Source organism: Thamnophis sirtalis, unplaced genomic scaffold (assembly GCF_051295495.1).
Source record: "Thamnophis sirtalis isolate CommonGarterSnake01/CBP01778 unplaced genomic scaffold, rThaSir2_p1.2 scaffold_9, whole genome shotgun sequence".
In the NCBI taxonomy this organism is placed as follows: domain Eukaryota; kingdom Metazoa; phylum Chordata; class Lepidosauria; order Squamata; family Natricidae; genus Thamnophis; species Thamnophis sirtalis.
In genome coordinates this window covers 76,937,273-76,952,650 of record NW_028261389.1, presented here as the reverse complement: position 1 = coordinate 76,952,650, position 15,378 = coordinate 76,937,273, and the positions used below count along the sequence as shown (strand labels likewise).

Genomic DNA, 15,378 nt, shown 5'->3' with positions numbered 1-15,378 from the left:
TTGGCGCCTGAGCCTTGGATCAGTGGGGAGGAGACAAGAGAGAGTGATCCAGAAACCACCTGTGAGTTGTTCCAGGATGCACGCCGTTGAAGGGCTACTCGGCGTCAAGAACAACTACGTAATTACAGGAGGTAATTACGCTCAGCTGATGCTCATTAAGATCCTCTCCCGATTATAAAAGGGACTGCTTGTGCCACGCCCTTCTTGCAGAAGTCAAGGTTAGGGACTAACGAGAAACAAACTTGGCAGGCTGGATTGCTGCCAGAGTTTGTTTGCATTGCTGCCAACATTTGTAGGACTTGCTGCCAAAGTGCTTATCTGTCTGTTGATTTGGCTTTCAGCCACTGAGAGTCTGGACTTATTAAAAAACATTCTCATTTACGCTTCTCTCAGTTTTTGTTCCTGGATGGAGGAGGGGGGTCAGAACAGAAATCCATCTTCTTACTAGAGATACCGTGTGGCTCACGACTCTACAGGGCATTTCATGGCTAATCGGTAGATGTTAACTCCGGTCCTATTTTCTACGTCTGTGGGATACCCAGCCAGGCTCAGTAAAATAAAGAGTATCGTGGGATGAATACTTTTGCTGTTCTCTCCCGCTGGAGTGTATAACAAGCCAGGTGTCACTGTACCTTTGACAAAACAATAAACAAATATGAAACTCCCACTTACTGGCTCGTAGACCAATCCATCTGCAGTAGCAACCATTGTTTCTGCCAAATCCAGGACATCAGCACCAATGTCTGTTCCAAAAAGGTGAAAAAAGGGAAAGATAAAAATTTGCAAAGGTTGACGTAAGCCGTTTCTTTTCTAAACCTCGGTCATTAAAAGAAATGTCGATTTATTCCAGGTCTCAATTCACAGTAAAGGTAAAGGTTCCCCTTGCACATCTGTGCTAGTCGTTCCCAACTCCAGGGGGCGGTGCTAATCTCCGTTTCAAAGCCAAAGAGCCAGCGCTGTCCGAAGACGTCTCTGTGGTCATGTGGCCGGCATGACTCAACGCCGAAGGTGCACGGAACGCTGTTCCCTTCCCACCAAAGGTGGTCCCTATTTTTCTACTTGCATGTTTTACATTCTTTCAAACTGCTAGGTTGGCAGAAGCTGGGACAAGTCACGGGAGCTCACTCCGTTACGCGGCGCTAGGGATTCAAACCGTCGACCCTTTCTGATCGACAAGCTCAGCATCCTAGCCACTGAGTCCCTCAATTCATGACAGTAAATTTATTTCTTTAACAAGAACCGCCTCCTGCCACATACCTCCCAGCGTCCGATAAGATCTCACAGGATAGGCCTTCTCCATGGGGTGTTAGGGGGGGGGATATATAGTATGTGTTAGATTTTAAAGTAACACGACTGCACTTGTATACTGTTGCTCTTTAATTATAGCAGTAGACTTATATACTGCTTCATAGGCCTTTCAGGCCTCTCTAAGCGGTTTACAGTGAGTCAGCATATTGCCCCCAACAATCTGGGTCCTCATTTTACCCACCTCGGAAGGATGGAAGGCTGAGTCAACCCTGAGCCAGTGAGATTTGAACCGCTGAACTGCTGATCTAGCAGTAGCCTGCAGTGCTGCATTTAACCACTGCGCCACCTTGGCTCTTGCAATTTCACTGTAAAAATAGGACAAGCTGAATATATTAATAGATAGTAGAAATACACCGAAGGGAGGAGTAGAGGGATAGAAGAAAGAGGGGTAGAGAGGGTGGGAGAGAGGATGGGAGGGAGGGTGAGAAGGAAGGGAGGGAGTGTACCGGGAGAGAGGAGTGGTAGAGGGGGAGGGGAAGTAGGGTAGAGGGGAATGTTGGAGGGAAGATGGAAAGTTGGAGGGGGGCAAAAGAAAGGGTGTATGGAGGGTCGAAGAGGTACATTGGGTTTCTATTTTTGGGGGTATTGTTGACAAGAGGAATGGCTGTGTTTATTGTTTAATGTTATATGGCCCCGGTAATGCACAGTATATATGTGACTGTACGAAATGAAAATGGAAAATAAAAACACATTTACAATCAGGATAGGCCTTCTCTGGGTGCCGTCGATTACGCAATGTCGACTGGCGGCCCCTCGAGGGAGAGCCTTCTCTGTAGCTGCCCCGGCCCTATGGAACGATCTACCCCCTGAGATCCGGACCCTCCCCACTCTCTCGGCCTTCCGAAAGTCTACCAAGACCTGGCTGTTCCGGCAGGCCTGGGGCTGCTGAACCTTGATTGAGTTCCAGCCCCACTAAGAATTGAGTGCATGTTGTGTTCTTTTAACTAGCTTTGTCTTTGTATTTTAAATTTTTTAAATAAGAGCCGAGGTGGCGCAGTGGTTAAATGCAGCACTGCAGGCCACTTCAGCTGACTGCAGTTCTGCAGTTCGGCTGTTCAAATCTCACCGGCTCAGAGTTGACTCAGCCTTCCATCCTTCCGAGGTGGGTGAAATGAGGACCCGGATTGTTGTTGGGGGCAATATGCTGACTCTGTAAACCGCTTAGAGAGGGCTAAAAGCCCTATGAAGCGGTATATAAGTCTAACTGCTATTGCTATAAAAAAAAAATTCTTAGTATTTTTAAATTGTTTTTATGTAAGCCGCCCAGAGTCCTTCGGGATTGGGCGGCATACAAATTTATTAAATCTTGAATCTTGAAATTTACACAGTGGGAAACTGAGAAGCTTGCGCATTTTGAGCCAACCAAGGGCAGCACCCCAAAAAATAGAAGGAATTTACAAATCCTGGCTTTCTTCTTAATGCAGAAATACTGCGGCTTCTTCTGCCCTAGAAACAAGCTCTACTGCTTATTAAAACCATGATTATTAGTACTGTAAATAATGGTGATTCAAGATGCATTAGTTGGTAAAAGGACTGGCAGAGACTAATGGATGCCATCTTTCCAAATCATTTTGCTGAATATTAGCTTCAATTTGCATCTGGCTTCTCTTTTTCTTCCTTCCCCTTTTTTTGTACTATCCAATGTGATTTAAAAAGAAAAAAAAAGAAGGAGGTAGCCATTTCAAAAGTCCCCTTTCTGGCTTTAAAATAAAAATCACAATAACGGCAGCATGAAGAAAATACTTTTGCCAATGCTATTTTTCCAAAGAGATAAAATTGTTTAGCTTTTCCGGAGAAAGAGGGAGAGAGAAAGAAAGAGAGAAGAGAAAACAAGGGAAAGAGGAAAAAGAGGATAGGAAGAGAGAGAATTTGTGTGGCCTTCTTAGGATTAATTAACCAATTTTATTTTAAACAAACCAGAATCTGGTAACTGGAACGAACACCCATTCCACTGTATAATCTACACATCTTTTTTCAAAGAAATTTGGATTATTTGCTTCATAGAATGGAGCTAATCTTTAAACATTTGTGCAACATTATGCTTGGCTTTAAAGATGCTACAAAACTTTCTATTTTATTTTGCCGTATTTGTAATCTGGGGACCAAAGGAAATTATACGTGTCATGCAAGATATGTGGTTTCCAAGCAAAAATGACTCTAAAGCACAAGAATAGTGACAAAAATTTACACTGACAAAACAAAGAACTGTGTTTAACAATTCAGTGCAAATGACATTTCCTCCGCAAGCTAGAAATCATCTTTTAATGACACCATAATCCCTTGCGGGGTGGAGCCTGGGCAACTGAATGGACTGAGTGCTTACTGGCCGGATGCCCGTCCTGTCACCATTGCGGAGTTTTGTCCAGCAGATATATTCTCATTGTGCCCAGAGAGAGAAATAGCTGCCTCTACCTAGGATTGAACTCACGGCCTCCTAATTGTGAGGCGAGAGCGCCATCTCTAGGCCACCGCACGCTACAAATATATTATATTTATTCATTCCCCCAATCACAAGTCAATCATATCAGTAACCCTGATAATTATTGAAATTATATAAATCCAAATCATTTTCTTTCCAAAGACATTAATTGCACCAGCTATCACACTTCTCCTTACAAGCTGAAAACAATGAAATATGGTTTGAATTCTGATAATTAATCTAGTGTAGAAAAATCTAAGGAGTAATTGTGAAAGAATTCCAGCAACTTTTATGTATCTCTGGCTTTGTTGGGATTAACCAATGTCAGTTTAAATAAGGCGAAACCAGGTTAAGTATAATAAATATCTAATCGGCTTGTGTATGAAAAGCGAGACTTAGATAAAGTGAAATCAAAGTTCACATTTTTTGCAATTTTTTCTCCTACTCAAGCTAAGCAATAGATTAGCTGCCCCTATTTCAATGGACTGTTGTTTTGGCGACAAACAAATCTGGAATCAGATCGTATTTTTATAATCATGCAAGAATTTATTTTATTTATTTAGAAAATTTATATTGCCGCCTATTCTTACGGGGCGATTCAAGGCGGCTTACAGAATGAATTTTTACCAGCAATGGTAGGAAATGTTCTGACTTATGCATCCCAAGAGCATGAAGCAAACTCCTTGTCCCAACAAAACTCCTGTTATTAAGTGACTGTGAATTCTGCTCATTCACATCCAGCAAAGTCTTTCAAGGGAGGATTTACAGTCACAGACCTTATCTGGCTTGGAGAGCTGCCAGGCCGATATCTGCAAAACTTGGCAAGGAGTCTTGGAAAGTCACGAGCAAGTTAAGCGAACTAATTGCCTCCTGCAAACTCCACTCCCCTTTCGCTCCTCTTGTATTTCCTCTGGGAGGGGCCATTTATCGTCCACCTGTGGCCTTAGTCCCAAGTCAATCCATGTTCTTTAGCTGTTCCCTTCGTCTGGCAACTCTGCGCATGCGCATACTGGGAACAGGCTCCAGCTGTTCTTCTGCCTCACTGATGCCTGACTCTGAAGGCAGCTGATAACTATCAGACGGCTCTGGCCCCCTCTCTGTCTCCGACACAGAGCCCTCATCGGAGCCTTCCCCAGACTCCAGGACTGGCCCATTTTCCTCCCCAACCTCCTCCCTGTTCGAATCTGCTGCCAGCTCCATTGGACGATGGCGGGCCACAACAGGAAAAAAGGATAATATGAGGCAGTGATTTTTATGGGTGTTACACATTTAGGAATTAAACACATGTCCTAATTTAGGGAAAGTCAACCTAGGATCTACTTTAAATAATAGATCTGTCAAAACCTGAAGAGAGGAATCTCGCCCAGCATTATCTGATTTTGAACTTGATTTCATGAGTAATATGTCAGCCCAGCCTGAATAACATCTGTAGTAAACAAAGATCCGAATCAGAATACTTACGCTGACACTTCATTGCAACTGTGATGTCTACATTCATTCTTAATTTACTGGAAGAGAGGAAAACACAAATATGTTAATTTCATCAACGTGCAAGTGTCATTCTACTGACATGTGATACAGACAGTCCTGGATTTAAGACCACAATTGAACTCAAAATGTATGTTGTTAAGTGATTTTGCCCCAATTTTACGACCTTTCTTGCCACAGTTGTTAAGCGAATCACTGCCGTTGTTAAATTAATAGCCCGGTTCTTATATGAATCCAGCTTCTCCATTGACTTTGCTCGTCAGAAGGAAAATGTGATCACATTATTCCTGGACACTACAATCATCATAACTATGAGCCAAGTACTGAATTTTGATCACCTGACCACTGCAACGGTCGTAAGTGTGGAAAAACAGTCAAAAAGTCTTTTTTTTTCATGCCCCTGTAACTTTTAAGTCACTAAGCAAACCGTTTTAATTCGAGGACTACCTGTACAGTTTCTCATAAATGTTTAAAGCCACAACTGCTTGACATTTAACTCAAGAGCAGGAGGAGAATCTGAAAGTGTAAGCAAGAAAGATGAAAACAGATTCTGAAAAATGCCTTCAAAGATAGAAACCGTGACCCGTCAAAACCGCGGTCCACAAAAGCGCGATCGCCGAAAGCGCGCATTTGACGTCATCACAGCGCGACGAAAAAAATTAAAAATTGAAATAAAAATTAAATTAAAGCAAGCCGATTCACATAAAGGTAAGGGTTAGGTTTAGGGTTAGGTTAAGGGTTAGGTTTAGAGTGTTAGGGTTACGTTTAGCGTTAGGTTAAGGGTTAGCGTTAGGTTTAGCGTTACGTTAACGGTTAGGTTAAGGGTTAGATTTAGGGTTAGGTTAAGGGTTAGGTTTAGGGTTAGGTTTGGGGGGGTTAGGGTAAGGTTTTCGCTTTATTTTTACATTTTTCGATCACAGCGCGATGTTTTCGTCGCGCTGTGATGACGTCAAATGCGCGCTTTCGTCGACCGCGATTTTGTCGTCCGCGGTTTTGTGGTGGAACCGATAGAAACATTGCTGGCTGGAGAATTCTGGGAGTTGGAAGTCCACACAGATTGAAGCTGCCAAGATTAAGCAATGCTAACTATAAAAAGCATCATACGAGGTGGTAGACTAGCTGGACGTCATTAACTTACACTGCAATGTGAAAACTTTAACCATATTCCCGATTTTTTTCAAAATATGACTCCTACGAATCCCTTGGATTGGATTGCAAGGCGATCCAACCAGTCAGTCCTAGAGGAGATCAACCCTGATTGCTCTTTAGAAGGCCAGATCCTGAAGATACTTTGGCCACCTCATGAGAAGGAAGGACTCCCTGGAGAAGAGCCTCATGCTGGGAATGATGGAGGGCAAAAGAAGAAGGGGACGGCAGAGAATGAGGTGGCTGGATGGAGTCACCGAAGCAGCCGGCGTGAACTTAAATGGACTCCGGAGGATGGTAGAGGACAGGAAGGCCTGGAGGAACGTTGTCCGTGGGGTCACGATGGGCCAGACACGACTTCCCAACTAACAACAAATGTATGGAATAGTTTTGACTGCTTTCGTTTAGAGAAACTCGATCCCAAATCTTTTATAAATGTTTGCTGGGACAATATTCTCCAACCTAGAACTTTCCATGAAGTGCCACGGAGGAAAACTAACATCTGGAAAGCAACAGGTTGGGATTTTAATTAGATTAATTACATAACATCAAGCTCTTTTCCTCAGAGGCCAATTAGAAGCCAATCTTGTTTGGAGCCTCAATTGGGCAATTTGAGTGCGAACCACTTCGCTTGTTGAACTTGTTTGCATTCAGAGAGAGAGAAAAATAAATAGAATAGAATAACAGGAGTTGGAAGGGACCTTGGAGGTCTTCTAGTCCAACCCCCTGCTCGGGCAGGAAACCCTGTACCATTTCAGACAAATGGTTGTCCAATCTCTTCTTTAAAATTTCCAGTGTTGGAGCATTTACAACTTCTGGAGGCAAACCATTCCACTTATTAATTGTTCTAACTGTCAGGAAACTTCTCAGTTCTAAGTTGCTTCTCTCCTTGATTAGTTTCCACCCATTGCTTCTTGTCCTTCCCTCAGGTGCTTTGGAGAACAGGTTGACTCCCTCTTCTTTGTAGGGGCAACCCCTGAGATATCGAAACACTGCTATCATGTCTCCCCTGGTCCTTCTTTTCCTTAAACTTGACATACCCAGTTCCTGCAACTGTTCTTCATCTGTTTTAGCCTCCAGTCCCCCAATTATCTTTGTTGCTCTTCTCTGCACTCTTTCTAGAGTCTCCACATCTTTTTTTTATATCGTGGCAACCAAAACTGGATGCAAATATTCCAAGTAAAGCAAGCTACTCACCTTACATTTCCATCTAAAGAAAGATTTACTACTCCACAATAGAAATCTGCCTTGAATTTTATTTTATTTTTTGTTCAGAGAACAGGTAACTTTTTCTGTGAAGAAACCTCGTCTGGAGAATAGTATCTTGATTATCTTGACTACTGTTTTTAGTCTAAAGAAAGGTATCCAACTTTGGCAATGTTAAGAAGACCTGTGGACTTCTAGAATTCCACAAGTCTTTGTTGAAGTCCAAAACTTTTAACCGCAGCCGCGCAAGCGATCGTGGGTGCACCTCGCTTCACCCACGTAACACCTATCCTCCGCGAGCTGCACTGGCTGCCTATTGGTCTCCGGATACGCTTCAAGGCGCTAGTCGTCACTTATAAAGCCCTTCATGGTATTGGACCTGGGTACTTGAGAGACCGCCTGCTGCCAATTACCTCCAATTACCTCCACCAGACCGATTAGATCCCACAGACTAGGCCTCCTCCGAATTCCATCCGCCGGCCAGTGTCGACTGGCGACTACCCGGAGGAGAGCCTTCTCTGTGGCTGCTCCGACCCTCTGGAACGAACTCCCCGTGGAAATTCGCACCCTCACCACCCTCCAGGCCTTCCGCAAAGCCCTTAAAACCTGGCTGTTCCGACAGGCCTGGGGCTAAAGAGCTGTTGCCCCCGTCTCGAATGGTATGACTGTTGTGTGTTTTTAAATTATGTATTGTTTTGTGTTGTTGTCAAATTGTCTGTATCCCCCTTCCCTTGTTTGAGTTGTGAGCCGCCCTGAGTCCCCCTTCGGGGGAAAAGGGCGGCATACAAATGAAAAAATAAACATAAATAAACCTTGCCAAGGTTAGACAACGCTGGTCTAAAGAGAGATAGGATTGTGATAGAGACATGTTGTGCTTTTTTGGGGGGGAAGAAACACTGATAAAATAATTGTGTGCTATTGAAGAAGCGCCGTAGTATTCAAAGGGCGCAAATCAAAACATTTATGAACTCTGATGCAACACGTGGATAAGAGCAGATATAATCACGTTTTAACTGAAGGCAGAGAAAACTCAATAAAAATAATGCCTTTCTCTGGGACCTCTTACCCAATGATTGCTGTATCTTGCAATTTGCCAACGCTGACTATAGGTTTCAGGTTGAAGCAGAAATTGCTTATTTATCTCCATGACAACAGCACAAAGAATCCAAACAAACAACTATTATTTCCAAAAGGGTTTTTAAAAAAAAATCACATCAGCTTCCAGCAGAGATGCAAAATGTTTTTGGTGCCCCGAAGGCACATATACAGCACGCCAGCGTGAGACCAAGAAATGCATGTAAACTCTCAGCTTGAAAGATGGAAAACGGGCAAAAAAAAAAAAAAAATATTGGGAATAGGACTCTCTTCTTGACAGAGAAAATTATCGAAGGAAATATAAAGATAAATTTTGGCAACAAAAGCCACTGGGCTTCAATAATCTTGTCAGGTTTATGTATATATTAGACGTGGAGACCCTTTGAGAGCTGTATGCCACAAATTTTCATTTTAATGTTTGCCACTTAGGGTATAATCAAAGCGACAATAAAGTATTCTATTCTATTCTGTTCTGTTCTGTTCTGATCTTTTATTTCTATTTCTATTCTATTCTGTTCTTTTAATTCTATGCTATTCTATGCTATATTTTCTAATCTATTGTAGTCTATTCTATTCTATTCGTTTCTATTCTATTCTGTTCTATTCTATGCTATATTGTCTATTCTATTTTATTTTCTATTCTTTCTATTCCTATTTCTATTCTAATTCTATTCCATTCCATTCCATATTTTCTATTCTATTTTCTATTCTTTTCTATTCTAATTCTATCCTATTCCTATTCTAATTCTATTCCTATTTCTATTCTAATTCTACTCCATTCCATTCCATATTTTCTATTCTATTATGCTATGCTATTCTATGTTATATTTTCTATTCTATTTTATTCTATCCTATTCTAATTCTATTCCATTCCATATTTTCTATTCTATTATGCTATGCTATTCTATGCTATATTTTCTATTCTACTGTATTCTATTGTGTTGTATTCTATTCTATGCTATTCTATTCTATATTTTCTATGCTATGCTATTCTATTCCTGATTCTATTCTATTCTATTCTATTTCTGATTTTATCCTATTTCTGATTCTATTCTATTTCTGATTCTATTCTATTCTATTCTATTTCTGATTCTATTCTATTCTATTTCTGATTCTATTCTATTTCTAAGACTGGGAGTTCTAGTCCCGCCTTAGTGATGCAAACCAGCTGGGTGACTTTGGCCCAATCACCAAGAGATGGTGAGTTCTAGTCCCACCTTAGCCATGAAAACCAGCTGGGTGACCTTGGGCCAGTCCAATTGACCTCACAGGGATGTTGTTGTGGGGAAACAACAATTGGGAGGACGAAGGTGGGCTGGATATGTTCCATGCCTTAAGTTATTTGTAAAAAATAATAAAGGCGGGATTAAAATAACGAAATAAAAAAATAAACAAAATAAAACAAATAAAAATAATAAACTAACAAAATATAAATTAAATTAAAATGACATCAAGGAGGGCTTGCCTTACTGTACTGACTGATAAACAGGAGGCTAAAGGATATGCATAAGCAGTTCTGAGATACAGTAAATTAACCCCTTTTTCCTTTCACTAAATCTCTCTAATGAGCTTTTGGGATAATCGAGATTTTAAGCAGCTTGACTGTGTGGCAATATCCTCCCTTAACAGCTTTGTTCCTAAACAAATCTGTTTGAATCTACCTTACCTCCCTCCTTCAAAGGTGTAGCAAAGCATGTTTCTTCCTTAATGTCCCCGAAGACACAGTAATAATTTTGTTTTTGTTTTTTTCTTAACCACCTGGTGCTCCTGTGTTATCAAAACCTCAAGAACTACCGTATTTTTCGGACTATAAGACACACCGGAGTATAAGACACGCCAATAGCAATAGCAGTTAGACTTCTATACCGCTTCATAGGGCTTTCAGCCCTCTCTAAGCGGTGTACAGAGTCAGCATATCGCCCCCACAATCCGGGTCCTCATTTTACCCACCTCGGAAGGATGGAAGGCCGAGTCAACCCTTAGCCGGTGAGATTTGAACAGCCGAACTAGCAGTCAGCTCAAGTGGCTGCAGTACAGCACTCTAACCACTGCGCCACCTCGGATTCAAGATTTTGAAGAGGCAAATTTTTTTTAAAAAAAGTTTTTGCACTCTGCAGACCTCCCAAAAATGGCCTGTTCAAAAAAAAAAAGGGGGGGGGGCATGAATAGCCTTTAGAGTGCTCCTGGGGGGGGGGGCAGGGGGCCAAAAACGAGCAAAAACCGGGCATTTTTTTGTCCAAAAATGGGCATGAATAGCCTTTAGGAGGCTTGTAGAGTATTCCTGGGGAGGTGGGGCAAAAATGAACAAAGAAACGGCCCGTTTTTCGCTCATTTCTGCCCTCCCCAGCCCCCAGGAGCACCCTGGAAGCCTCCTAAAGGCTCTGCATGGCCATTTTGGTGAAGGGGGCGGGGTTTCAGGAGGCAAAAAAATACTGTATTCAGTGTATAAGACGCACCCAGGTTTTCAGCCTCTTTTTTGACGGGAAAAAGGTGTGACTTATAATCCGAAAAATACGGTAACGTAAGACTTTTGCCACCGTGGCCCTTAAAGGCCTCAAGATTGCTTAAGAAAATAAAATAAATTAAGCCACATAGAATCAATATGAGTTTTAAACAAGAGTAAATCGAGGGCAAAGCCTTACCTAGTATAATCCTTGTCCACTTCATATTCGTATTTCATCCAGGTGTCTCGATAGACCGTAAACTCCATTATGGTTAAGAGAGCCATGGTGGTAAAAGCTATTAGAGAAACTGGGGGGAAAAGAAGAACGTAATGGCATTGACTGGGAGAAGCTATAAACTATAACAGATTAAGTCAGTGGTCACCAACTGGCGGTATGCAGGAAAATTTGGGTGGTCCGTAGAAAAATTATTTCCATTTTTTTATATTGCACTAAATCAGGGGTCCTCAAATTACGGCCCCTGGGACGGATATGTGCAATGAACGCTTGTGTTGCTGCAGAGAGTCTCCCCCTTCGGGGTCTTTTTGTGTGGGTCGGAGGGGGGCAGAAATTCCAACTTGGGGTCTGCTTCAGCCTCCTGGTGTGGGACTTTGAGGGAAGGCTGGCGGGAAGGACCACTGGTGGCGAAGAGCCGGAGGGCCTCGTTCCAGTAGGACTGCAACGAGACTGACCTCCTTAGCCCGCTGAGCCTCTAGGCGCCGGTACCTGGCCTTGCAAGAGGACGTCGCAGCCAAAAACGGAGCTCGGGAGTCCACAAACGCTCGGGCCCCTACAGGCAACCCCGACATGAGTAGCGTTGAGCTGGCCATGCACCCAGCCCCCAGCGCCCCGAGATCAAACACAACCCTGATGCAGCCCTAAATGAAATTGAGTTTGAGAGCCCTGGGTGACGGAAGAGAACATATCAAAAAGAAGTGGTGAGAACATGTCACCATTGTAAGTGGTGAGGAAACCAAAGCTCAGAAGACCCCAGAAGGACCTCAAGCATTGGCAAGTTAGTAACACGGTCGTTAAACGAATCCGGCTTCCCCCATTGGCTTTGCTTGTCATAAGGGGGTCATGTGACCTCTCGAGACGCGGCCACCGTCATAAATAGGAGCCCGTTGTCAAGTGTCTGAAATTTGGGTCACGTGACCACGTGGCGCTGCAATGGTCATATGTGTGAAAAGCAGTCCTAAGGCGCTTTTTTCACTGCCGAACGGTGGCTAAACAAACAGTCATAAGTCGAGGACTACCTGAATTCCCCAAGAAGAAGCCGTCAGCTGGGATTTACCTGTTCCTCCGCTGGTTGATGTCTCTATGTAGCTTTCTGGAATCTTTGGGAAAGCGTCCAATTCTTTCACTAAATTCAAAGTCTTTTTCCGATTCAGTCGTCTCATCTTCAATCCCTTCCTTCATATAGACATGGGCAAGGAGCGTCACTGAGTGAGACAAAAAAAAATCACAAAACGTTCGTCTTTAAGCACAGCAGCTTTAACAGGGCCATACCATCACTTTGAATCCAAAGTTCCGCAAACCCTTATGAATTCATCTTGATTTAGGCTAAAATCATGTCTGGGGGCAGTGTGGATAAAAATTGATGGTTCTTTTTAAAAATAAAAAAATCGGATTTTTAAAATTTAAATTGGATTTGTTTTTATTTAAATTGGATTTGCTTTTATTTAAATTGGATTTGTTTTTATTTAAATTGGATTTATTTTTATCTAAATTGGATTTGTTTTTATTTAAATTGGATTTGCTTTTATTTAAATTGGATTTGTTTTAAATTTAAGTTGGATTTATTTTTATCTAATTTATTTTTTAAAAAAAAATGCTTTCGGAGTAAAAAAAATCTATCTAAAGATAGTTATCTATTTAGGATACATTAAAATTTTAGTTTATTCAGCATGAAATGGAGCTTAGCTATGTAGCATGAGCCTGTAATATTCAGCAATATTTACATTTTTGGGGGGGTAAACTCATTCAATGAATGCAAGCTGAGATAACAGGCACTTGCATTGATGCCCTCACACAATTTCAGTTGCTCTTTAAAAAAAGTATGATTTAAATCGAGTTGATTTAAATCAAGCCTTTTTACTGGTGATTTTAATCGTGATTTAAATCGACTTGATTTAAATCAAATCTAACCTGTCCGGTTGTTTTTTTCTTATTCTTGAAATTTATTGAGGGGGTACTTTGCAATGTAAACACTTCTTCTCCATCTGCTAATCTTCTGTTCCAGATGCTCATGCTTCACTACACGTATGAATTTAATAATCCCTGACTCTGGCTAGAATACGATAACACGTCCAAAATACGGATAAACGATTTCTACAATCCCCGTTTGCAATAAAGCCATTTTTTTTTTTAGAAAAGTATCCCACAGACCATAACATTATTTGGATTAGGGATTGGCTTTCTTCTCTTTCTTTTTTTTTTCTTTTTGCAATGTGGGCCATGAATTATGCAAATTCCCTTTCGGCTTTTTCCATTTACAGATACCAAGCTGCGCTTAAAAGCACTTTATTTGAAATTTTGCTGGAAAGCCAAACCCGTTAAAACACAAGACAAATTCACTCATGAAAGCACCAATTTGAAACATATATATGTGTGTGTGTGTGTCATATATATGTATGTATGTATGTATGTATGTATATGTGTGTGTGTGGGTGGGTATATATGTATGTGGCATATATATGTATGTATGTATGTATGGGTGTGTGTATATATATATATATATATATATGTATGTATGTATGTATGTATGTATGTATGTATGTATGTATGTTTGTGTGTGTGTGTGTATGTATATACACACACACACAGATACATACATACATACACACCCCTAACACCCCTCGGTGTGTGTGTGTGTGTGTGTTCCAGCATAACTCTGGAATGCCTGGAAATGACTTGGTACATAGATGAATTACTCTCTGGAAACAAACACTGTGGGAGAAAGACACCCCTAACACCCCTCAGGGTGCGGGTGTGTGTCTGTGTGTCCCAGCATAACTCTGGAACGCCTGGACTGCTGAAATGAAAAGGAATGAATTATATCTACCGTGTCAAATCACAGTACTTTTGACAATGATAGTGTGAATACTGTATGTATATATGTATGTATGTATATGCAGGTCTTTTCCTGTGTAAGATTGAGAGTATCTTGGCAACGTTTTGACGACGTCTCACTTGGTATCCTCAGGCTGGTGTTTTCGGCTTAAAGTGTGATTGGAGCTGCCATCTTTCTATAAATCTTGGTGGGGATGTGTGGAGTGCTGGCGTTGTTTCAGTAAGTGGATTGATTGGATGTGTGGCTGTATCATGATTGGTAGATTGGTGCTGGCTGTGTGTCCATTGTTGTTTTGTGTTGTAACAGCCTGGGTGGTGGGTGGGGTCTAGTCAACCCTAACCCCACCCACCACCCAGGCCGTTACAACACAAAACAACAACGGACACACAGCCAGCACAAATCAGCACCAATTAACCAATCATGATACAGCCACACATCCAATCAATCCACTTACTGAAACAATGCCAGCACACACCCCCAACAAGATTTATAGAAAGACGGCAGCTCCGATCACACTTTAAGCCGAAAACACCAGCCTGAGGATGGTGAATAAGACCTCGCTGAAACGTTGCCAAGACAATCTCAATCTTACACAGGAAAAGACCCGAATACAAGACCAGCATACCTACACCCATGAAAATCTACAAAAACACACACACACAAACATATATATATGTGTGTGTGTGTGTGTTATATTTGTGCTGATAAATAAATAAAGGGAGACTAGTGTAGATCTATTTCAAGCTATTTAGCTCTCATCAGCTAGCCATACCCTTACTGGGATTCGAACCTGTGCTGTATCACATCTTAGGCAGACGTCTTAGCCATTAAGCCACATATTTTATATATATATATATATAAATCTGATGACACAAACATTACCTTTATTCTCTGTTTCTTCTCGTTACCAAACAAGGAGGAGCCTGACGGAGTTTTGGATAGAGATTCTGAAGCAAAAAACAAATAAAAATACAGATATTAATCTGTGAATTTACAGGAGGTCAGAGAAGCAGAAAAATTCCAAACCAAACAGCACCTGGCCAGAAATCTTCCATCTTTTCCAGCCTTGAGTTACCATCACGAAATGCTCAATGTTTTTTTTTTTTTAAAAAAAAGATAATAATTTCGCGATATAGCTGAGTGTTTACAGAATTCAGGCAAAAACCTCAACCAAGAATTTTTATCAGCATTATTGCAAAAGG

General features: G+C 41.5%; 1 protein-coding gene across 1 annotated transcript in view; it reads right to left on the bottom strand.

Annotated features, from left to right (window-relative positions):
• ERGIC2 (ERGIC and golgi 2) overlaps window positions 1-15,130 on the bottom strand; it is a 34,130-nt gene extending 19,000 nt beyond the window's left edge. Inside the window, exons 1-5 of the mRNA XM_087722335.1 lie at window positions 15,059-15,130; window positions 12,398-12,545; window positions 11,305-11,413; window positions 5,189-5,235; window positions 673-743 (exon numbers count right to left, since the gene is read on the bottom strand). Coding sequence (XP_087578461.1) covers window positions 673-743; window positions 5,189-5,235; window positions 11,305-11,413; window positions 12,398-12,503 — 333 coding nt within the window. The 5' untranslated portion in view covers window positions 12,504-12,545; window positions 15,059-15,130. The remainder of the gene's footprint in view (window positions 1-672; window positions 744-5,188; window positions 5,236-11,304; window positions 11,414-12,397; window positions 12,546-15,058) is intronic.
• Between the last annotated feature and the right edge of the window lie 248 nt (window positions 15,131-15,378).